Source organism: Rhinoderma darwinii, chromosome 11 (genome assembly GCF_050947455.1).
Source record: "Rhinoderma darwinii isolate aRhiDar2 chromosome 11, aRhiDar2.hap1, whole genome shotgun sequence".
Taxonomy (NCBI): domain Eukaryota; kingdom Metazoa; phylum Chordata; class Amphibia; order Anura; family Rhinodermatidae; genus Rhinoderma; species Rhinoderma darwinii.
The window spans coordinates 94,598,898-94,622,747 of record NC_134697.1 but is presented as its reverse complement, the minus strand read 5'-3'; the positions used below and the strand labels follow the sequence as shown (position 1 = coordinate 94,622,747).

The 23,850-nt window shown below is 42.0% G+C and overlaps 1 protein-coding gene across 2 annotated transcripts; it reads right to left on the bottom strand.

Moving 5' to 3' along the window:
- Positions 1–18: 18 nt before the first annotated feature.
- LOC142663437 (uncharacterized) lies at positions 19–23,850 on the bottom strand. 2 transcript variants are annotated; one of them, XM_075842085.1, is made up of 7 exons: positions 23,747–23,850; positions 14,881–15,026; positions 6,598–6,726; positions 6,389–6,512; positions 6,241–6,302; positions 1,424–1,523; positions 19–1,032 (listed from the first exon to the last, which is right to left on the bottom strand). In XM_075842085.1, the coding sequence occupies exons 2-7, from the start codon at positions 14,956–14,958 to the stop codon at positions 83–85; spliced, it is 1,443 nt and encodes a 480-aa protein (XP_075698200.1). In that variant the 5' UTR covers positions 14,959–15,026; positions 23,747–23,850; the 3' UTR covers positions 19–82. The 2 variants fall into 2 exon arrangements, with proteins under 2 accessions (XP_075698200.1, XP_075698201.1); XM_075842086.1 differs by lacking the exon at positions 23,747–23,850 and adding an exon at positions 17,216–17,909.

Genomic DNA, 23,850 nt, shown 5'->3' with positions numbered 1-23,850 from the left:
ACACTTTGTCAAACCTGATCTTTTTAAAAATCTAATTTTTAATATGAGTACAAAATACAAGTTTAAACCCACTGAAGACAAATCACTGTAATAAGTATTTTCTATGAATTCGTTGGTGTTTAACAAGATGCGTGGACCTCTTGAAACACTTTTCACACTCGGAACAAGAATATGGCTTCTCTACACTGTGGATTTTTTGATGGGAAACAAGTTGGGACCTTTGGCTAAAACATTTCCCACAGTCCGTACACTTATATGGCTTATTACCAGTGTGAATCTTATAATGCTCTCTCATCTTAGCATGACTGTAGAACGATTTTTCACACTCTGTGCAAATAAATGTTTTTTCTCCAGTATGTGTTTTCTGGTGTGCAACCAACCCTGACCTCTGTCTGAAAGTTTTATCGCATTTAGGACATTCAAAAGACTTCTCCCCTGTGTGAGTAATCTGATGGGAAACCAATCCTGCTCTATGCCGAAAGCTTTTACCGCACTCTGGGCATACAAAGGACTTTTCACCTTGGTGGTTTCTTTGGTGGGACGCCAGGTAGGTACTACTGATGAAACGTTTTCCACAGTCCTTACAAGTGTATGGCTTCTCCCCTGTGTGAATCCTTTGATGTACAATGAGATAAGACTTCTGTCGGAAACACTTCCCACAACTAGGACATGAAAACGGCTTTTCACCAGTGTGAATTCTCTTATGTACTGTAAGTTCTGACTTCTGTCTAAAGCACTTTTGACAATCGGGACAAGTAAATGGTTTCTCTCCTGTATGAATCATCTGGTGTATAATAAGGTAGGAGTTAGAATTAAATCGTTTTCCACATACTGGGCATGGAAATTTGCCTTTCTGCTTATCGGCTGGGCTTATAACTGTCTGTTTGATGTATTTTGATTGATCAATTGACATATCTGAGTAAAATGTTTCCAATTCATTGACCATGGCTGCACTTTGAGTGTTTAGGAGACTTCCCTGTTCATCTTGACAGACTGTGTCTTGAGTGGAAAGATTCAGATTTTGGTGAAAACCTGTAGAGAAGCAAAAAGGTTAATAAAAAAAAAATGGTGTCTAAAGTAAAATTTATGAAAATCATTTAAAAGGATCGGTCAATTTCAGATAATAATTTTCCAAAGGCTGCGTACCAACAGCTTTTTTTTTAGGGCACCTGGCATGGAGTGACCTAAAATTCGTATTGGATCACAGATTGTGGTCAACGTGTCCTTCAACAACCTGAACTGTGGTGAATATAAGTCAAAGTTTGTACAGGACCTGCAGAATTGCCTGGATGTCAAGCCTGAGTAACTATGATCTGTGATGCCAGCTACTGACCCGAAACATTTTCTAACTTTATAATAACATATGAGGGTATAAAATACGGTTTGTTGTAGCAATGAAAAGCTATTTGTGTTATTTACTTACCCATGTTGATATCTGTAGGGATTTCCTCCTCTTTTATCTGAACATGTGTCTGTTCTATTTTCGGATCAATATCAACCACCACAATATTCAAGTTGCCATCCTAGATAATGCAGAATTGAATTTATTTTATTTGCAATTTTTATTGAAAATTTTCAACAGTAATAAATGATATCACAAGGAACAATGAATGAACAAGTCAAGAGACGTTCATATACAAATAATAAGTAACAATCAGGAGGAAGGGAAGAAAAGGAGACAAAAAAAGGGTGTTATTTGTAAGTCCGTGTTTCAAGAAATCTAATTTTGAGACCGTCCTAAAACAGTCCAACCAAGGTTGCCACACTTGAGAACATTTCCTCTTTATCCATAATCAAGCTATGTAGATGATCATTGACAATAATCCATTTAAGTTTGGATCTTACTAAAGGCCCTTTTACATGGGCCAATTATCGGGCAAATGCTCGTTCTTCATCTGATTGTATAGTTTATGCAGCAGAAAATATCTTCATTGCCGGCAACACATCTCCCTGAGTAACGTGCGCTCGTCCCATACATAGCCCCTTGTGAAAGGAGCAAACGAGATGCCGATCAACGAGCGGTCACGTTGATCGTCGCTCGTTTAGATGGCCCACATCGTGCCGTGTAGGAGGATCCTTAGTCCAGGGAATTGTAGTCTTCACCCAGCAAATGGCAATAACTTTTAGCTGCCAAAAATAGGAAAGAGATGGATTTGTGATCTTGTTTAGCCACTCCTGGGGTGGTCTCATTTAACAGAGCTTGCTATGGAGAGTGTCTCGGATAAATAAACGTAATAGAATATAACATTAAATATACGTCGCCAGAAGCGACAAACCTTCGTCCATTCCCACCAAATATGTAAGGAGGTTCCAACATTACCACAATTCTTAAAGCATAGTGGAGATGAGGTGGGAAACATTTTGGCTACTGCAAGATGAACCAAATGGCAACGTAAAAATACTTTTTATAATTTGATTTAACCAAAGACATATTTATCGATTTTATTTTTGCTGTCCTTTCCGTCGTAGCTTGCCATTCCCTTTATTGAGAACGATCCTTTCTCCCATTGAATCATATAAGGGATATTGGCAGATGGGGAGATCATATATGCATAAATAGTAGCAAGAATATGATGTCCATCAGAAGAATGCAGACGCAGGCCTTGGTAAGGGGAGTAAACAGTAACATTTGCCGATATGGACTTCAAGGCGTTTAGAAAATAAACAAACAATCTGATTATATCTGAATACCTCAGTGTCCGGCATCTTATGGGTAAGTCGAAAAAATTATACGGATCTAATACCGAGTCTTTCAATAAAGTTGAACGTGATAAACACCTCTTTGGGAATCTTAGAACTTCTTGTTTAACTGCCCTGATGTGCACCACCAATAGTCAATATAGATCAATAAAGTTGCCAATACGATATAGATTTTTATCCGTCCACCACTTAAAGGGATCCTGTCATCACCATCTTACCTTATAAAACGTCCTGACCCTGTATTGGCCGCAGCTGTCCATAGTTGATTGATGTGTTCTTCTCTCCTCACGTCCTCCTCTTGCCCGAAATATTATCATTTAAAGTTTTACCGCCATTTATGGTAATTAAATTTAGCTTAGTGACGCACGATCTTAACTCCGCCCACGTACGCCGCCTGTACAGCCCTAAATGCCGAAATCGTGTTTCAGATCTCGCGCATGCGTGCCTCACCACCCTTCCCTGCTTCATTCATCCTGAAATATTTAACTGCGCATGCGCCGCGCGGGTACACACCCCCTTTCGTCGTCGTATGTTATACAGCATAACTGTCTCAATGAGCAAGTGCGGGATTTCATGTGCAGTGAGAGGAGCTGTCAATCAATAACAAGGAGGCGGAGCCAACTCGGAAGCGCCGGAGGAATGAAAACCTGACTCTTCGAGTGAAGATTTGACTCTTGTGCTCATTTGCATACGGCGCGGGACCACTGAAAACCGGAATACTGAAGGTACAGAGCCGACTTTTAACATATTTATAGGTTAGCTAACAATGATTTTTCACCCACTTTCACAAGGTATTGCTGGCTTGATACCGAAAATGCTGGTGACAGGTTTCCTTTAAATGCCCGTGTCTGCGTTCTCAGAGGAGAACATGGATGATTATAAAGTCGAGCAGCAGGTGTGTGCAGGGAAGAGAGTTTTTATATCCTCTCTTTAGTCCCACAATTCTAGCCAAGAAAAGAGGAGCAGCATAAAATCTTCCATCTTTAGGTTTTAACCACATGAGTAGATCAATTGATATCGAAGGCGTAGCATCCTGGTCAATCGATATCCATCGCGGTATAGCTGCGTTTTTAAGTAAAGAAACCAATAGAGCTAGTCTGGCAACATAGTAGTATTTGAGTAAGTGTAGAAGACCTAGACCATCATTAACTTTGGAAGTGTATTAAACATTTTAAGAGGTCCTACTACATTTCAGGCCCCAAACAAAAGACGGGATATCCTTCTGTATTTCTTTCAAATAGTGTGCAGGTACGTCAATTGGCAAGGTACTAAAATAATATAGAATCTTTGGGAAAAAAGGTTGTTTTTACGGCAGCCAAACTTCCCATCCAAGAGAGATTCAAAAAAGCCTAATTAGTTAAATCTACTTTCATTTTTCTCCTCCGATGAATAAAATTAGCTTGAAAAAGTGTGAGAAGAGAGGGGGTTAAGTGACTCCCGAGGTATTGAATTTTATCTTTCCTCCATTGCATCTCGAGGTTCAGCTGGAGCAATTTTGCCATGTGGTGGGGAACATTAATACTGAGTGTCTCAGTCTTGTCTTATGATTTATTTGCAGTCCAGATACTTTCGAGAATATGATACAGGTTTGGAAAGGATGTAAGCGGAGACGGGATAAGTAACTAGATATCGTCAGCAAAAAGAGGACATTTATGTGTCTCACCATTTACGTCAATACCTTTTAATATAAGTATTTATCCTGATCAGGTGGGCCAGGGACTCAATAGCTAAAATGAAAAAAAAATAGGTGAAAGAGGGCATCCCTGTCTAGTCCCTCTAGCTAATGGAAATAGAATCAGAAAGAAAACCTTTTATATTCACCCGAGCAGTTGGTGTCGAATATATGCAAGAGAGTCCCAATGTAAAGAATCAAATTCTTTATGTAAATCTAAATAGAGACATAAAAGTAGAGTTACGTATCGTACCATCCCATTGGGCTCTCAAGCATAAGACTTCAGGGCACTTGAGTCTCCACATTGGCAAAATGGGATCAGTCTTGAATTTATTTTAATTTGAAGGTTAAGTAATGCAGCTGCAGAGTAAACATTTTCACAATTGGCGTACTCGACGGGGTCAGAACATTATCATCGTCACATAATTAGTACTTGAAAATAGTACTAATAGAGAGAGTTTTCAGACTACTGGAGGGAAAGTAAAAACTTTTTTTAAAAGGCCCCAACTAAGAATCCTAATGCAAAGTTTACACTACATTTTTGGTGGAATTTTTGCCTATTGTGCTTTCTGGGCAGTTTATATCGCACGTACGTACATCATTTCCAGTCACTTTGGTTGGCTTACCTATCCCTAATCCTTTGTCACTTTTTTTTATTTTTTTAATACATAGATAATGTTTTTTGGGGGAGTGCTGGATCTGTCTTGTTTTTGAAATTGGTAGGGGTTCCATCTCACATCACCCATCAAGACCTCAGTTTATATGTATCTATGACAGAGGTCAGCAACCCAGCGGCTGTAAAACTACAGTTCCCAACATCTCCTGACAGCCCTTGGCTAGAATAATAAAGAATTTGGTTCTTGGGGCATGCTGGGAGTTGCGGTTTAGCAACAGATGGAATGCCGAAGGTGGCTGACCCCTGATCTATGAGTTATCAGACGCACAAGTGGAAGAGTGTGGGATTTTAGAATGTATTGAGTAAAGAGCTAGCATGCCTTTAAAAAAAAATTATGGAGAGAGCATATAAAACTACATTGAGATGTACACCTCGTTGGTGTCTAATCCAGGATCTTGGTGCTCTATGGCAACATATTACTGACCACTGTGCCACCATTAAAGGGGTTGTCCAGGCACGGGGCGGTTTTTCATACTGATGACCTATTCACAGGTTAGGTGATCAGTATACGATCGTGGGGGTCTGACACTCAGATCCCGCACCGATCAGCTGCTCCGGCTGCCTCCGAGCACCGGATGATCCGTGCCGATGGCTCCGGTCACAGTATGGCGGCCGTGCTGAAGCTCTACTCCTATTGAATAGGAGCAGAGTTGCAGTTCTGAAGCACGGCCGCTATACAGTGTACGAAGCCTCCTGCTTCAGATACCGGCCACTGCATAACATCCGTGCCCGGAGGAGCCACCAGTCCTCCATGTGAAAAACCGTCCCGTGCCCGGACAACACCTTTTAATGTGAACAACTATATACCACACAAACACTAGAATAAAAAAAAAGCAAAACCGTAGGGGAGATTTCTTACTACTATCCTAAAGTTAGACAGGATGACGCTAGACCAGTTAGACATTTATTTTCCTTACACCTCCTCATGACTGCCATACTCGACATTAATATTTTGAGGTAAAAATATGGCGCACGCTGTTAATGAATGTAATGCATTTTATGACAGCTGTTAGCCATGCCCCTGTTCCTAGACAACACATAAGAAATTTGGAGCCCACTACATATGCCTCTTTTCGTTGCAATTTGTACCAGACTTCTTTTTCTTCGTAAAACTCCCCCAATGTGCTCATAAATCTTTTTAAAAAAAAATATGTATTTGCTGGTAGATAAACGAAACAAGTTGTAGTGTTACCTCTGAGGGTTCCTTCGATTCTTTGCTATTGTTTGGGGAACAACCAGGACTGGGGCATCTCTCTGTTGTAGGAGACACACGCAGCTACTAAATACATTGTTTATATTGGGTTTATTAGAGGACTTGTATATTTAGTAACGCCTCTCACCCCGTGGTGTGCGGTCCCGGTGGTCCTCCATCATGACGTCCTTGTACAGATCCTTGTGTTCTTCTAGATACTCCCACTCCTCTATGGAGAAATAGACGGCGACATCCTGACATCTTATAGGAACCTGACACACAATGAGACCGTCATCATCCAGACACATTATACCTTTGTGTTATTATATAATGTCCCAGCATTCCGGCAGCGCTCACCTCTCTCGTCAGCAGCTCGATGATCTTGTTGGTGAGTTCGAGGATCCTCTGCTCATTGCACCTCTTATACTTCAGCAATGAAGAAACTTCAATGCGTTCATTGGGTTCTTTCTTCACAACTACATGACCCTAAGTGTTTGGAAACTCATCAGTAAGATCATAATTATTACTTAAAGGGATTATCCCACAAAGGAAATGTATCCCCTATCTACAGGATAGGTGATATATATCTGACCGTTAGGGTCCCACCACTGGGACCTTCACCGATGACTAGAACGGGAGTCCTGAGCCCCCCCATGCCAACTCACTACATGACTGCAGTGAGGAGGAGTTAGAATGTAGCGGCGGTCACATGTGCCCCCTGCCCCGCCTGTCCATTCAATGTCTATAGCGCCGACAGAAACAGCCAAACGCTATCCTCTGCTTTTTCTGCTTACTATGGTCGTGCAGTAAGGATGAACGGTGGGGGGGGGGGGGGCTTGGAATCCCCGTTCTAGTGATCAGTGGAGGTCCCAGCGGTGGGCCCCCAATGATGACATTTATCACCTATCCTAGGATGGGATAACCCCTTCTCGACATTTGACATTAGTTTACATCATAGCCGGGAAGTGGGATTATGAGGGCTCGTAGGCCGAGTCCGTTCCATACTCAGCGGGTGTCGACTGTATTTTACAGCCGACTCCTCACTGCAACAGCCAGGATTGACGATAACTTAAATTCTGGCCGTTTAACCATTTAGATGCCGCAGTCAATAGCGAATGCGGCATATAAGCTGCTAGAAAGAAGGGGCCCCTAAGAAAGCACATCAGATTCCCCGTGATGCAATGGTGTGGTGCCACTGGTTGTCATGGCAGTCTCGGGGCCTACTGAAGGCCCTCAGGCCTGATATTTTTGTGCTCCTGTTAATCCTTGCCAGAGGAAGGGCTTAAAAGCTATGTACACCTTTTAAAATCCTGTTTTTTTTAAAATTTCAATATAAATGTCTATCAGTGTCAGGGGGTCCTGCGTGATCGAGCTGCTATTTATTACATCCAACTTTATAACTTAGATGCGATCGACCTCATGACACTGAACCTGTCTGTCCCGCATACGGCTGTAATGATGGAAAAATAAAAAAGTGATTGTTTTTGGAAAGTGGGGAGGAAAAAACTAAAAATTGCTGTGGCAGCAAGGGCTTAAAGGCTATGAAAACCTCAATATACTTGCGTGTTATCCCTGCAGAAAAAAAAAGTTTCACTTATCTGTTTTATGCATTGAGCTTTCCTTTTTATGGCTTCAGCAGCTCTCATAACCAAGTTTGCAACTTTTTCTATAGGGGCGTTCCCCAGCACTGGTCACATGTTTTCTTCTCTAGGGGTGTTCCATAGCACTGGTCACCTGTTCTCTTCTCTAGGGGCGTTCCCCAGCACTGGTCACCTGTTCTCTTCTCTAGGGGTGTTCCCCAGCATCGGTCACATGTTCCCTTCTCTAGGGGCGTTCCATAGCACTGGTCACCTGTTCTCTTCTCTAGGGGCGTTCCCCAGCACTGGTCACATGTTCTCTTCTCTGGCTGTGTGGATTTCTAATGCACGAGCACAGCCTTCTCTCAGCTCCCCCCCCCTGCCTTCTGCGGTTTCTGAGGCTGTTTTGCATAGCCACGCCCTCTGCTGACACAGGGGACATATTGCACTGTGCATGCCCAACTATCTGTGGTTGGGAAAGATCACTGGGCATGCTCTGTAGTCCCCAGTGAAGAGGAGAAAGTGGCTGCTGAATAACTGAAGGGGAACTGTTCTCATGCTCGTACATGAGTCTACAGAGGAGGAGCTGCTGAGTTTGCCATCAGAGAGCAGACCGACGGAACAGAGAGAGAACTGAATACAGCATCTGGCCACGTACTGAAATACACTGCAGGTACAGAAGACAAATGGTAGACAATTTTTTTTATTTTTTTTTTTGCAAAAAAACAACTTTGCAATTCAAAAAAACAAAAACTGTTCAAAGGTGTACATGGCCTTTAATGAACAAACTATTTGTGTTGCAGAACGATGTTCTTATGCTTTAAAAACCGATATGAAAAAGGAAAGAAAAGTAAGGTTCACTGCTGTAAAAGTTAACGGATATTACATACATAGTTACATAGTTAGTACGGCTGAAAAAAGACACATGTCCATCAAGTTCAACCAAGGGAAGGGAAAAGGGAAGGAAAAATTTCTACACATAGGAGCTAATATTTTTTTGTTCTAGGAAATGATCTTTGCCTTTTTTAAAGCCATCTACTGTCCCTGCTGTGACCAGCTCCTGCGGTAGGCTATTCCATAGATTCACAGTTCTCACTGTAAAGAAGCCTTGTCGCCTCTGCAGCTTGAACCTTTTTTTCTCCAGACGGAGGGAGTGCCCCCTTGTTTTTTGAGGGGGTTTTACAAGGAACAGGATTTCACCATATTTTTTGTATGTGCCATTAATATATTTATATAAGTTAATCATGTCCCCCCTTAGTCGTCTTTTTTCAAGGCTAAATAGGTTTAATTCTTTCAATCTTTCCTCATAACTTAAATTCTCCATGCCCCTAATTAGCTTCGTTGCTCTTCTTTGTATTTTTTCCAACTCCAGGGCATCCTTTCTATGAACTGGAGCCCAGAACTGGACTGCATATTCTAGATGAGGCCTCACTAATGCTTTGTAAAGTGGCAATATTACATCCCTGTCCCGCGAGTCCATGCCTCTTTTAATACACGACAATATCCTGCTGGCCTTTGAAGCAGCTGATTGACACTGCATGCTGTTATTGAGTTTATGATTTACAAGTACACCCAGATCCTTCTCAACAAGTGAATCCGCCAGTGTAGCTCCCCCTAGGACATATGATGCATGCAGGTTGTTGGTACCCAGATGCATAACTTTACATTTATCTACATTAAACTTCATCTGCCAAGTGGACGCCCAAACACTTAGTTTGTTTAAATCTGCCTGTAATTCATGAACATCTTCCATAGTCTGAACTATATTGCATAGCTTGGTGTCATCTGCAAAAATAGAAATAGTGCTATTAATCCCTTCCTCTATATCATTAATAAATAAGTTGAATAATAGTGGTCCCAGCACTGAACCCTGGGGTACACCACTTATAACCAGGGACCATTCAGAGTAGGAATCATTGACCACAACTCTCTGGATACGGTCCTTGAGCCAATTCTCAATCCAATTACAAACTATATTTTCTAAACCTATAGTCCTTAATTTACCCATTAGGCGTCTATGGGGGACAGTGTCAAATGCCTTTGCAAAGTCCAAAAACACTAAATCCACAGCGGCCCCTCTGTCTAGACTTCTGCTCACCTCTTCATAAAAACAGATTAGGTTAGTTTGACAACTTCTGTCCTTAGTAAAACCGTGCTGGCTGTCACTTATAATGCTATTTATTGTCACATAATCCTGTATATAGTCCCTCAATAGCCCCTCAAACATTTTCCCCACGATGGATGTTAAGCTTACTGGTCTATAATTACCCGGGGAAGACCTAGAGCCCTTTTTGAAAATAGGCACCACATTTGCCCTGCGCCAGTCCCTTGGCACTATACCAGTCACTAGAGATTCTCTGAATATTATGAAAAGGGGGACAGAAATAACTGAACTAAGCTCTTTAAGAACTCTAGGGTGTAACCCATCTGGTCCCGGGGCCTTGTGCACATTTATTTTATTTAATTTAGCTTGGACCATCTCTACATTCATCCAATTCAGTATATCAACTGATATATTAACAGCACTGGCACCGGCTACATCAGCTGCTCCTTCTTCAGTTGTATATACAGAGCTAAAGAACCCATTTAGTAACTCTGCCTTCTCTTGATCCCCTGTGATCAACTCCCCATTACCATTATCTAGGGGTCCCACATGTTCAGACCTGGGCTTTTTTGCATTTATATGCTTGAAGAATTTTTTGGGATTTCTTTTACTATCCTTGGCCACCTGCCTTTCATTTTGTATTTTTGCTAATTTTATTACATTTTTACAGATTTTATTAAGCTCTTTATATTTTACAAAGGCTACAGCTGTACCCTCAGATTTGTATTTTTTAAATGCCCTTTTTTTGTCATGTATTGCCCCTTTCACAGAATGTGTAAGCCATGTGGGGTTTAATTTGAGTCGTTTATACTTGTTACCTGTAGGAATATATTTTGCACTATAATAACAAAGTAGATTTGAAAATCTCCCATTTATCATTTGTTCCATTATTTGACATTAGTTCTTCCCAGTCTATATCCTGAATTGCAGCCCTCATCCTGGGGAAATTGGCTTTCTTAAAATTAAATGTTTTTGCCCTCCCAGCCTGCGTTTGTTTTTTACAGTATAGGTAAAATGTAACTATATTATGATCACTGTTACCGAGGTTTTCACGAACATTGACATTCCCAACAAGATCTGCATTATTAGAAATGACCAGATCCAACAGAGCTTCACCTCTAGTCGGGTCTTCCACAAACTGGCCCATAAAATTTTCCTGCAACAGGTTGAGGAAATGTCTCCCCTTTGCAGTTGAAGCCGAACCATGACACCAATTAATATCCCGGAAATTAAAATCTCCCATTATCACTACAGTACCCGCCTGTGCAGCCCGCTCCATCTGTTTATATATCTGACCTTCTATCTCCTCAGTTATATTGGGGGGTCTATAGATTACACCAAAAGTAATTTTTTCAGTAGCAAAGGAAGGAAGGATAGGATCCAGCGCTGGGTCGAGTTTAAAATGGATTTTCTGTTCCAAGTTTAATGGCATCGGTTTAAAAGGAAGTCCAGTTGTATATGTCCTGGGTGTGTAAGAAGGTGGAGGTATTGTCATCGGGGCCTACGCGTTTCGGACGACTGCCGCGTCCTTAAACTTGGCTGTAGTGATTTTGAAAAGCGCGCGCTGTCAGATTTTGTACTGAGTCAGTGAGATCAGCTGATTACTCGTTGCGTGTCAATGTCTATGTTGCTTTGGAACGCAAGCCGGAAGTGGATGTCGGGTTCCGTGTTATGATCTCAGCTATCTGGTAAGTATTAAGGTTGTTCAAAGGACTCGCTTGATCTAGATTTCAATAATTTGTATATTGTATGTGTCCATGTCTGAAACATATATTGAAATGTGTTTATATTTTAATTTGTTTTGACGTTTCAGATTTCTGTTGGGAATGTCAGACAACAACGGTGGCCGGCTTGGTTGGTTACTCGAGCCTGGTATGTCTCCCGAGAACCATCATGAACGTCCTAATCGAGGGTAAGTCGAAAGGTGATGAACACTCATCTTGTGTGGAGGTTGTGAGTGTATTTTGTATTTATATAGGTACTGGGAATGTTTTTAATAAAGTCTTAGTTGAGTGATCACAATTATAACATTAACCCTTAGGACCGAGTTATAGTGGTTACAATTATTATTGATAAGAATGTGTAAAATGACTGTCGATATATGAATGTGGCAGCGCGCTATATGGAAGGATGAGGATCTCGTGGGGAAAGTGCAGGAAGGACACAACTGAGTCTATACGGGGATTCGGAAACATGTATTGAACAAACGAGACTGGGTAGTGTGAGCATATACAACTGGACTTCCTTTTAAACCGATGCCATTAAACTTGGAACAGAAAATCCATTTTAAACTCGACCCAGCGCTGGATCCTATCCTTCCTTCCTTTGCTACTCCACCGTGTGCCGACACGAGGATCCGAGTGCTACTCTACAAACACACTGGAGTGTGTTAGGTGAGCTGGAGGTTCCCTCCCCAGTTTCTATTAATTTTTTCAGTGTTTACCTCCCTTTCTAGTTCCACCCACAAGGTTTCAACCTCCTCACAGTATTCACCCACTATTGTCTCTTTCACACTCGCCTGTAGAATTGGTCTACAGGATTTGTACTTAATTTTTTTTACAACTGCTTTAAGAAAAAGCCACCACCATAGCGTGCTAGCCTTTACTAAGACCATGCAGAGAGCGGTGCCTAGTCAGATTTATGGGGCACAAAGCAAAGTTCCGAGATCTGACTGAAGCCCAAGTGTTAAAGCGACCCTCCGGTGTCAGAAAAAAATTATAAATGTGATGGTGTACACTACCGTTCAAATGTTTAGGGTCACTTAGAAATTTCCTTATTTTTGAAAGAAAAGCACAGATTTTTTTTAATGAAGATAACATTAAATTAATCATAAATACACTCTATACATTGTTAATGTGCTAAATGACTATTCTAGCTGCAAACGTCTGTTTTTTAATGCAATATCTACATAGGTGTATAGAGGCCCATTTCCAGCAACCATCACTCCAGTGTTCTAATGGTACATTGTGTTTGCTAACTGTGTTAGAAGGCTAATGGATGATTAGAAAACACTTGAAAACGCTTGTGCAATTATGTTAGCACCGCTGTAAACAGTTTTGCTGTTTAGAGGAGCTATAAAACTGACCTTCCTTTGAGCTAGTTGAGAATCTGGAGCATTACATTTGTGGGTTCGATTAAACTCTCAAATGGCTAGAAAAAGGGAGCTTTCATGTGAAACTCGACAGTCTATTCTTGTTCTTAGAAATTAAGGCTATTCCATGCGAGAAATTGCCAAGAAACTGAAGATTTCCTACAACGGTGTGAACTACTCCCTTCAGAGGACAGCACAAACAGGCTCTAACCAGAGTAGAAAGAGAAGTGGGAGGCCCCGCTGCACAACTGAGCAACAAGACAAGTACATTAGAGTCTCTAGTTTGAGAAATAGACGCCTCACAGGTCCTCAACTGGCAGCTTCATTAAATAGTACCCGCAAAACGCCAGTGTCAACATCTACAGTGAAGAGGCGACTCCGGGATGCTGGCCTTCAGGGCAGAGTGGCAAAGAAAAAGCCATATCTGAGACTGGCTAATAAAAGGAAAAGAATAATATGGGTAAAAGCACAGACATTGGACAGAGGAAGATTGGAAAAAAGTGTTCTGGACAGACGAATCGAAGTTTGAGGTGTTTGGATCACACAGAAGAACATTTGTGAGACGCAGAACAACTGAAAAGATGCTGGAAGAGTGCCTGACGCCATCTGTCAAGCATGGTGGAGGTAATGTGATGGTCTGGGGTTGCTTTGGTGCTGGTAAAGTGGGAGATTTGTACAAGGTAAAAGGGATTTTGAATAAGGAAGGCTATCACTCCATTTTGCAACGCCATGCCATACCCTGTGGACAGCGCTTGATTGGAGCCAATTTCATCCTACAACAGGACAATGACCCAAAGCACACCTCCAAATTATGCAAGAACTATTTAGGGAAGAAGCCGGCAGCTGGTATTCTATCTGTAATGGAGTGGCCAGCGCAGTCACCAGATCTCAACCCCATAGAGCTGTTGTGGGAGCAGCTTGACCGTATGGTACGCAAGAAGTGCACATCAAGCCAATCCAACTTGTGGGAGGGGCTTCTGGAAGCATGGGGTGAAATTTCTCCCGATTTACCTCAGCAAATTAACAGCTAGAATGCCAAAGGTCTGCAATGCTGGAATTGCTGCAAATGGAGCATTCCAAGACCAAAGCAAAGTTTGAAGGAGAAAATTATTATTTCAAATAAAAATCATTATTTCTAACCTTGTCAATGTCTTGACTATATTTTCTAGTCATTTTGCAACTCATTTGATAAATATAATTGTGAGTTTTCATGGAAAACACTAAATTGTCTGGGTGATCCCAAACTTTTGAATGGTAGTGTATATGAAGTAATATTACCTGTTGCCCTATCTGCCACGGATCCGCCGTTTTAGGGTACCCTCTGTGTTGTCTCAAAATGGCCAAAGCGCTTCCCAGACTGAGTCTAAAACACTCCCTCTGTTCACGGATTGGACAGAACTGCTCACATGAGCAGCTCTGGCCAATCCGAGAACGGTGGGAGTGTCTCAGGCTCGTAGTCTAAGAAGAGCTGCAGCCATTTTGGGGCAGCACAGAGTGGACCCTAAAACGGCGGATCAACGGCAGTGGGGGCAACTGGAGGGCACCAGGTAATATTACTCCCATATACACAATCATGTTTAAAATTTTGTCCTGGGACCGGAGGGTCGCTTTAAGACATAGACCACTCTAGCCCTGCAGTTTTGGATATTGGAGATACTGGACGGGAATCACATTCCAGTGTTTCCCATTTTGTGCAATTTCATGTTTTTCTACAAGAAAGGAAGAATTCCAACTAAAATATAGAAAGTTGAATGCCGATGATGGGGTCTGCTCAACCGTCCGGAAACCTAAATACATTAACAAATTAGTCTCCTCGTTTACTTGATAATCCTGTTTTCCTTCCCCTCAAAATTGCCCAAATCCCGTACCTCTCCAGTGAGCAGGTAGATGATCTCCAGCGTGAGTTTTACAATTCTCTCGGTCATGTGGTTCCTGTCCTCGTCCATCCTACACAAGGTCAGACCAGTTACCCCAGACAACTTTTTTTTATGATGTCCTCTTCACCTCTACCAACCTAGATAAATAATTTTTGAAAAAGTAAGATGACATATAAGCGATAAGATCATTATACATGATCCTCAAGGTTAAGATATTGTGTACTCTTGAATTGCACCAAACATTACTTTACTACATGTTCACAGTGACCAAAAACGTCTGAAAATACGGAGCTGTTTTCAGGCGAAAACAGCTCCTGATTTACATACCTTTTTGTAGCAACTCGCGTTTTTTGCGGCAAATTTTACGGACGTTATTGGAGCGGTTTTTCAATGAAGTCAATGAAAAACTGCTCCAAAAACGACCCAAGAAGTGACATGCAATTATTTTTCATGGGCGTCTTTTTACGCGCCGTATTTTGACAGCGACGCGTAAAATTAGAAACAGAACATCGTAAAACCCATTACAAGCAATGGGCAGATGTTTGTAGGTGTATTAGGGGCGTTTTTTCAGGCTTAATTCGAGGCGTAAAACGCCCGAATTACGTCTGAAAACACTGCGTGTGAACATACTCTTATTGCTGGAACTTCTCTGCATGGTTTCATAGGTTATCGCTGTCCTGGTTCATGATTCAGAAACTTATCAGAATTTTGAACTTGGGTCTGGGCTAGTGTAGCTATAACGGGACACTGGCCCCTGCCCCTCCCCTTGTCTCACCGCCATCAGCCTCTCCATAGTGGCACCCGCACAAGTTCTGCTACATCTTAATGGGACAGGTCTATGTCAGATGGTCATTGCTCAGCCTGTGGCCAATGGCGGATCCCCATAGGTCCGTTTAGGGCGGCCGTCCAGGGCCCATGCATATAGGGTCCAGGCCACCCAAAGAATAAAACCACATTGCACTTTTGTCGCGAATCTCAGCAAAAAAAAAAAAAAAGTGACTAAACCGCTTTGTGTATGGGGCAGAAAGCTCCATGTTACATAGGACTCAATTGTCGTCTTTTGGACGCGGATACAATTGATAGTACTGGCAAGGGAAGGGAACCATCCTGATATTCTGCACTTTTTTGTGATGCAGATGACGCAATGACGTCATCGTGCCACCTGCATTGCTCTGCTGGATGAGGCCTGGTCAGAAAAGACCAGGACTGCATCGCTGGAGAAATGGATGACGTGGGAACGAGGACAGGTGATAGTGGCGCTATCTCCAGGTAGGGCAGTGTGCCACTATCTCCAGGGGGCAATGTGGTGCCAATCTATGGGGGGGGGCTGTGTGGCACAATCTAGGGGGCTCTGAGGGGCACGATCTACTGGCACTGTGTGTGGTGCTTTACTTTACAGTGTTTGACACAATTGTATTCAGGGGCATACTCTATGGTACTATTATATTTAGGGGCATAGTGTGTAGCACCATGAGAATTTTTTCTTCATTTATAGGTGCGTAAATGTTGGAAAAGTGGGGAGCTGAAGACTTCTGCGTGGAAAATTCTGCAGAAATGGGTCGTTGCCGTTAGAAGTCGTCATGAGGTCTGGAGAAGAGAAGAAAAAGAATGACTAGAATCTGAGAAGATGTCTCCTGTGAGTCACTGGATTTATGGACAATCTGTCACCTTTCCTGACATGTCTGTTATAGATAATCCTTGTATTCCACAAAAAGTCTTTGTGTAGTCTAGGACTAAAAGATAAATGGGTGTAACCGTTCCCATGGTCAAAAGGATGTGTCATTTTTCAAATCTAGCACACGTCGTGGCGGTGGTGGTGAAGGGGGGGTCTAAGTTTGGGGAACAGCCCAGGGTCTATGGTCTACTCAATCCGCCACTGCCTGTGGCTCATCACCTCTGATCAAGAAGGTTCTTTGGATCCTGTCCGTTTGTGAAGGCGTTGTTTGCTTTTTTGGAGTTGTATTATTATGTTGCATGAACTCTGACAGTCCTGAACCTCTGCTTTGTGAGACCACACTTCTGTTTATTCATTCTGGTACCTTGCTTCGGAAACCCCATAACACCATCTTAATGTTTTGAGGTACCAACACAGAAAATTAAGTTTGTGTTTAAAAAAAAATAATAATAAAAAAAATAAAAAATAAAAAAATATATATATATATATATATATATATATATATATATATATATATGTTGTGGTCCCATTGTGCTACTCAACCAGTTTGACTTTGGGCCACCGTTATGAGCATTGCCTAAAAATAGCCTCCCCGATTTTCACCCGTACAGCGATCTGGACTTCACTGCGGGGAGACTACCGGGTCGCTACCTCCTACGGTGATCCTGGTGTGAGTAGAAGCTGGACCAATGGACAACGGTAAAGTACACCGGAGAGTTAGGCAATAGAGCAGACAGGGACCGACCAAGGTCAGGGCAAGCTAAGTCCAAGCAGTGACGTAACCAGGCAGAGGGTCGAAACAGGCAAAACTGGTATGAACGATGAAGACAAGTCGGAGTAGATACTCGGATAAGCTGAACTCCGTAATGAAACCTTCACAGGAACAAACTAACAAGTAGAATAGGAGCGTGGTGATGGGGAACAGAAGCGTACTGGCGCCATGTCCGTTGGCATGCTGCCTCCCTGTCACATGACCAGCATGCCGGCGACAGAGGTAAGTAATGCTGCAGCGGGGACAGCTGGAAGGAACGGTACCCCATGCTGGCGTTACAGCCAGCTCTGTGCTGCCGGAAGCAAAATGGCTGAGCAGCCGGATACAAGCCCTGATATAACTTCTTCATCATCACTGCAATTCTGCAGCCCCACGGCTACTGGGTTTTAAACATTTAGCCCCAACTTTTCTTTAACTCGTCCCCTTCTTGTCTCAAGTGGCATTCCGAAATAGCCGGGCGATGCATCGTACAAGCAGCACTCATTTCATCATCTGGTCGACCCAGGGCATAGGCTGTTCACTCTGTCACCTGTGTTAGACCCTGCCCAGTGCCACCTTCCAAATGCGTAGTAGCTTCAAGCGTATCACACGTTGGCCAATGTTGGGTAGAACAAACATGTTGGGCACCACTGGGTAAAACACATAAGAATCATCACTCAGTATAACCTGTGTTAGGCACGACTGACTCCAACATCTATAACCGCCCTTCTGGGTATAACACATGAGGGACATCCCTGGCTACAACATGTGGCTACACTGCAAGCTATAAGACATGATGGCAACTGTTAGGTATAAAACAGGATGGGCACTGGTAGGAATATTGTGTTGGCCACTTCTTGGTATTTGGTTGGGTATAATACATGTCTGGGTATAATAGGTAATGCTGGGTATAATACATGTGGTCCCTGGTAGGTATAATTGGTAATGCTGGGTATAATGTATGTGGTCCCTGGTAGGTATAATACATGTCTGGGTATATAATAGGTAATGCTGGGTATAATGCATGTGGTCCCTGGTAGGTATAATAGGTAATGCTGGGTATAATACATGTGGTCCCTGGTAGGTATAATACTTGTCTGGGTATAATAGGTAATGTTGGGTATAATACATGTGGTCCCTGGTATGTAGAATACATGTGGTCCCTGGTAGGTATAATAAGTAATGCTGGGTATAACACATGTGGTCCCTGGTAGGTATAATACTTGTCTGGGTATAATAGGTAATGCTGGGTATAATACATGTGGTCCCTGGTAGGTAGAATACATGTGGTCCCTGGTAGGTATAATAAGTAATGCTGGGTATAACACATGTGGTCCCTGGTAGGTATAATACTTGTCTGGGTATAATAGGTAATGCTGGGTATAATAAATGTGGTCCCTGGTAGGTAGAATACATGTGGTCCCTGGTAGGTATAATAGGTAATGCTGGGTATAATACATGTGGTCCCCTGGTAGGTATAATACATGTCTGGGTATAATAGGTAGTGCTGGGTATAATACATGTGGTCCCCTGGTAGGTATAATACTTGTCTGGGTATAATAGGTAGTGCTGGGTATAAGACATGTGGTCCCCTGGTAGGTATAATACTTGTCTGGGTATAATAGGTAATGCTGGGTATAATACATGTGGTCCCTGGTAGGTATAATAGGTAATGCTGGGTATAATACATGTGGTCCCTGGTAGGTATAATACTTGTCTGGGTATAATAGGTAATGCTGGGTATAATACATGTGGTCCCTGGTAGGTATAATAGGTAATGCTGGGTATAATACATGTGGTCCCCTGGTAGGTATAATACTTGTCTGGGTATAATAGGTAATGCTGGGTATAATACATGTGGTCCCTGGTAGGTATAATACATGTCTGGGTATAATACATGTAATCCCTGGTAGGTATAATACATGTCTGGGTATAATAGGCAATGCTGGGTATAATACATGTGGTCCCTGGTAGGTATAATACATGTCTGGGTATAATAGGTAATGCTGGGTATAATACATGTGGTACCCTGGTAGGTATAATACTTGTCTGGGTATAATAGGTAATGCTGGGTATAATACATGTGGTCCCTGGTAGGTATAATACATGTCTGGGTATAATACATGTGGTCCCTGGTAGGTATAATACATGTCTGGGTATAATAGGTAATGCTGGGTATAATACATGTGGTACCCTGGTAGGTATAATACTTGTCTGGGTATAATAGGTAATGCTGGGTATAATACATGTGGTCCCCTGGTAGGTATAATACTTGTCTGGGTATAATAGGTAGTGCTGGGTATAAGACATGTGGTCCCCTGGTAGGTATAATACTTGTCTGGGTATAATAGGTAATGCTGGGTATAATACATGTGGTCCCTGGTAGGTATAATACATGTCTGGGTATAATACATGTAATCCCTGGTAGGTATAATACATGTCTGGGTATAATAGGCAATGCTGGGTATAATACATGTGGTCCCTGGTAGGTATAATACATGTCTGGGTATAATAGGTAATGCTGGGTATAATACATGTGGTACCCTGGTAGGTATAATACTTGTCTGGGTATAATAGGTAATGCTGGGTATAATACATGTGGTCCCTGGTAGGTATAATACATGTCTGGGTATAATACATGTAATCCCTGGTAGGTATAATACATGTCTGGGTATAATAGGCAATGCTGGGTATAATACATGTGGTCCCTGGTAGGTATAATACATGTCTGGGTATAATAGGTAATGCTGGGTATAATACATGTGGTACCCTGGTAGGTATAATACTTGTCTGGGTAGAATAGGTAATGCTGGGTATAATACATGTGGTCCCTGGTAGGTATAATACATGTCTGGGTATAATACATGTGGTCCCTGGTAGGTATAATACATGTCTGGGTATAATAGGTAATGCTGGGTATAATACATGTGGTACCCTGGTAGGTATAATACTTGTCTGGGTATAATAGGTACTGCTGGGTATAATACATGTGGTCCCCTGGTAGGTATAATACATGTCTGGGTATAATAGGTAATGCTGGGTATAATACATGTGGTCCCTGGTAGGTATAATACATGTCTGGGTATAATACATGTGGTCCCTGGTAGGTATAATACATGTCTGGGTATAATAGGTAATGCTGGGTATAATACATGTGGTACCCTGGTAGGTATAATACTTGTCTGGGTATAATAGGTAATGCTGGGTATAATACATGTGGTCCCCTGGTAGGTATAATACATGTCTGGGTATAATACATGTCTGGGTATAATACATGTCTTGGTATAATAGGTAATGCTGGGTATAATACATGTCTGGGTATAATGGGTAATGCTGGGTATAATACATGTGGTCCCTGGTAGGTATAATACTTGTCTGGGTATAATAGGTAATGCTGGGTATAATACATGTGGTCCCCTGGTAGGTATACTTGTCTGGGTATAATACATGTCTGGGTATAATAGGTAATGCTGGGTATAATACATGTGGTCCCTGGTAGGTATAATACATGTCTGGGTATAATAGGTAATGCTGGGTATAATACATGTGGTCCCTGGTAGGTATAATAGGTAATGCTGGGTATAATACATGTGGTCCCTGGTAGGTATAATACTTGTCTGGGTATAATAGGTAATGCTGGGTATAATACATGTGGTCCCTGGTAGGTATAATACATGTCTGGGTATAATAGGTAATGCTGGGTATAATACATGTGGTCCCTGGTAGGTATAATACATGTCTGGGTATAAAAGGTAATGCTGGGTATAATACATGTGGTCCCCTGGTAGGTATAATACATGTCTGGGTATAATAGGTAGTGCTGGGTATAATACATGTGGTCCCCTGGTAGGTATAATACATGTCTGGGTATAATAGGTAATTCTGGGTATAATACATGTGGTCCCTGGTAGGTATAATACATGTCTGGGTATAATACATGTGGTCCCCTGGTAGGTATAATACATGTCTGGGTATAATAGGTAATGCTGGGTATAATACATGTGGTCCCTGGTAGGTATAATAGGTAATGCTGGGTATAATACATGTGGTCCCTGGTAGGTATAATACTTGTCTGGGTATAATAGGTAATGCTGGGTATAATACATGTGGTACCTGGTAGGTAGAATACATGTGGTCCCTGGTAGGTATAATAGGTAATGCTGGGTATAATACATGTGGTCCCTGGTAGGTATAATAGGTAATGCTGGGTATAATACATGTCTGGGTATAATAGGTAATGCTGAGTATAATAGGTAATGCTGGGTATAATACATGTCTGGGTATAATAGGTAATGCTGGGTATAATACAGGTGTTCCCTGGTAGGTATAATAGGTAATGCTGGGTATAATACATGTGGTCCCTGGTAGGTATAATACATGTCTGGGTATAATAGGTAATGCTTGGTATAATACATGTCTGGGTATAATAGGTAATGCTGGGTATAATACATGTGGTCCCTGGTAGGTATAATACATGTCTGGGTATAATAGGCAATGTTGGGTATAATACATGTGGTCCCTGGTAGGTATAATAGGTAATGCTGGGTATAATACATGTGGTCCCTGGTAGGTATAATAGGTAATGCTGGGTATAATACATGTGGTCCCTGGTAGGTATAATACATGTCTGGGTATAATAGGTAATGCTGGGTATAATACATGTGGTCCCTGGTAGGTATAATACATGTGGTCCCTGGTAGGTATAATAGGTAATGCTGGGTATAATACATGTGGTCCCTGGTAGGTATAATACATGTCTGGGTATAATAGGTAATGCTGGGTATAATACATGTGGTCCCTGGTAGGTATAATAGGTAATGCTGGGTATAATACATGTGGTCCCTGGTAGGTATAATAGGTAATGCTGGGTATAATACATGTGGTCCCTGGTAGGTATAATACATGTCTGGGTATAATAGGCAATGTTGGGTATAATACATGTGGTCCCTGGTAGGTATAATAGGTAATGCTGGGTATAATACATGTGGTCCCTGGTAGGTATAATACATGTCTGGGTATAATAGGCAATGTTGGGTATAATACATGTGGTCCCTGGTAGGTATAATAGGTAATGCTGGGTATAATACATGTGGTCCCTGGTAGGTATAATAGGTAATGCTGGGTATAATACATGTGGTCCCTGGTAGGTATAATAGGTAATGCTGGGTATAATACATGTGGTCCCTGGTAGGTATAATACATGTCTGGGTATAATAGGCAATGTTGGGTATAATACATGTGGTCCCTGGTAGGTATAATACATGTGGTCCCTGGTAGGTATAATAGGTAATGTTGGGTATAATACATGTGGTCCCTGGTAGGTATAATACATGTGGTCCCTGGTAGGTATAATAGGTAATGCTGGGTATAATACATGTGGTCCCTGGTAGGTATAATACATGTCTGGGTATAATAGGTAATGCTGGGTATAATACATGTGGTCCCTGGTAGGTATAATAGGTAATGCTGGGTATAATACATGTGGTCCCTGGTAGGTATAATACATGTCTGGGTATAATAGGTAATGCTGGGTATAATACATGTGGTCCCTGGTAGGTATAATAGGTAATGCTGGGTATAATACATGTGGTCCCTGGTAGGTATAATACATGTCTGGGTATAATAGGCAATGTTGGGTATAATACATGTGGTCCCTGGTAGGTATAATAGGTAATGCTGGGTATAATACATGTGGTCCCTGGTAGGTATAATACATGTCTGGGTATAATAGGCAATGTTGGGTATAATACATGTGGTCCCTGGTAGGTATAATAGGTAATGCTGGGTATAATACATGTGGTCCCTGGTAGGTATAATAGGTAATGCTGGGTATAATACATGTGGTCCCTGGTAGGTATAATAGGTAATGCTGGGTATAATACATGTGGTCCCTGGTAGGTATAATAGGTAATGCTGGGTATAATACATGTGGTCCCTGGTAGGTATAATACATGTCTGGGTATAATAGGCAATGTTTGGTATAATACATGTGGTCCCTGGTAGGTATAATACATGTGGTCCCTGGTAGGTATAATAGGTAATGTTGGGTATAATACATGTGGTCCCTGGTAGGTATAATACATGTCTGGGTATAATAGGTAATGCTGGGTATAATACTTGTGGTCCCTGGTAGGTATAATACATGTCTGGGTATAATAGGTAATGCTGGGTATAATACATGTGGTCCCTGGTAGGTATAATAGGTAATGCTGGGTATAATACATGTGGTCCCTGGTAGGTATAATAGGTAACGCTGGGTATAATACATGTGAATGGCACTGCTGGGTATATTACATTTACTGGGCGTTGGTGGGTATAAAACATGATGGGCATTTCTGGGATTAGCCACATAGCCGTGCAGACTAGTCAGCCTCTACAGATGGGGACGGCCGCCCCCTTCAGGCGGCCTGTAGCCATTACACTGCACTCACCGGTCAGAGCCGCGCAGCATCCTCTATGTAAATCCCTGTACAACCCTAGATAGTGGCAACATTGTATCATTGCTGCTCCATTGTGACGTCACCGCTGCCATCCC

Coding starts and splice junctions, on each gene's coding strand:
- LOC142663437 (XM_075842085.1), bottom strand. CDS start 14,958: ATGGACGAGGACAGGAACCACATGACCGAGAGAATTGTAAAACTCACG. Junction 6,727..14,880: donor TCTACCTGCTCACTGGAGAG/GTACGGGATTTG, acceptor CCAAACACTTAG/GGTCATGTAGTTGTGAAGAA. Junction 6,303..6,388: donor CCGGGACCGCACACCACGGG/GTGAGAGGCGTT, acceptor CTCCTACAACAG/AGAGATGCCCCAGTCCTGGT.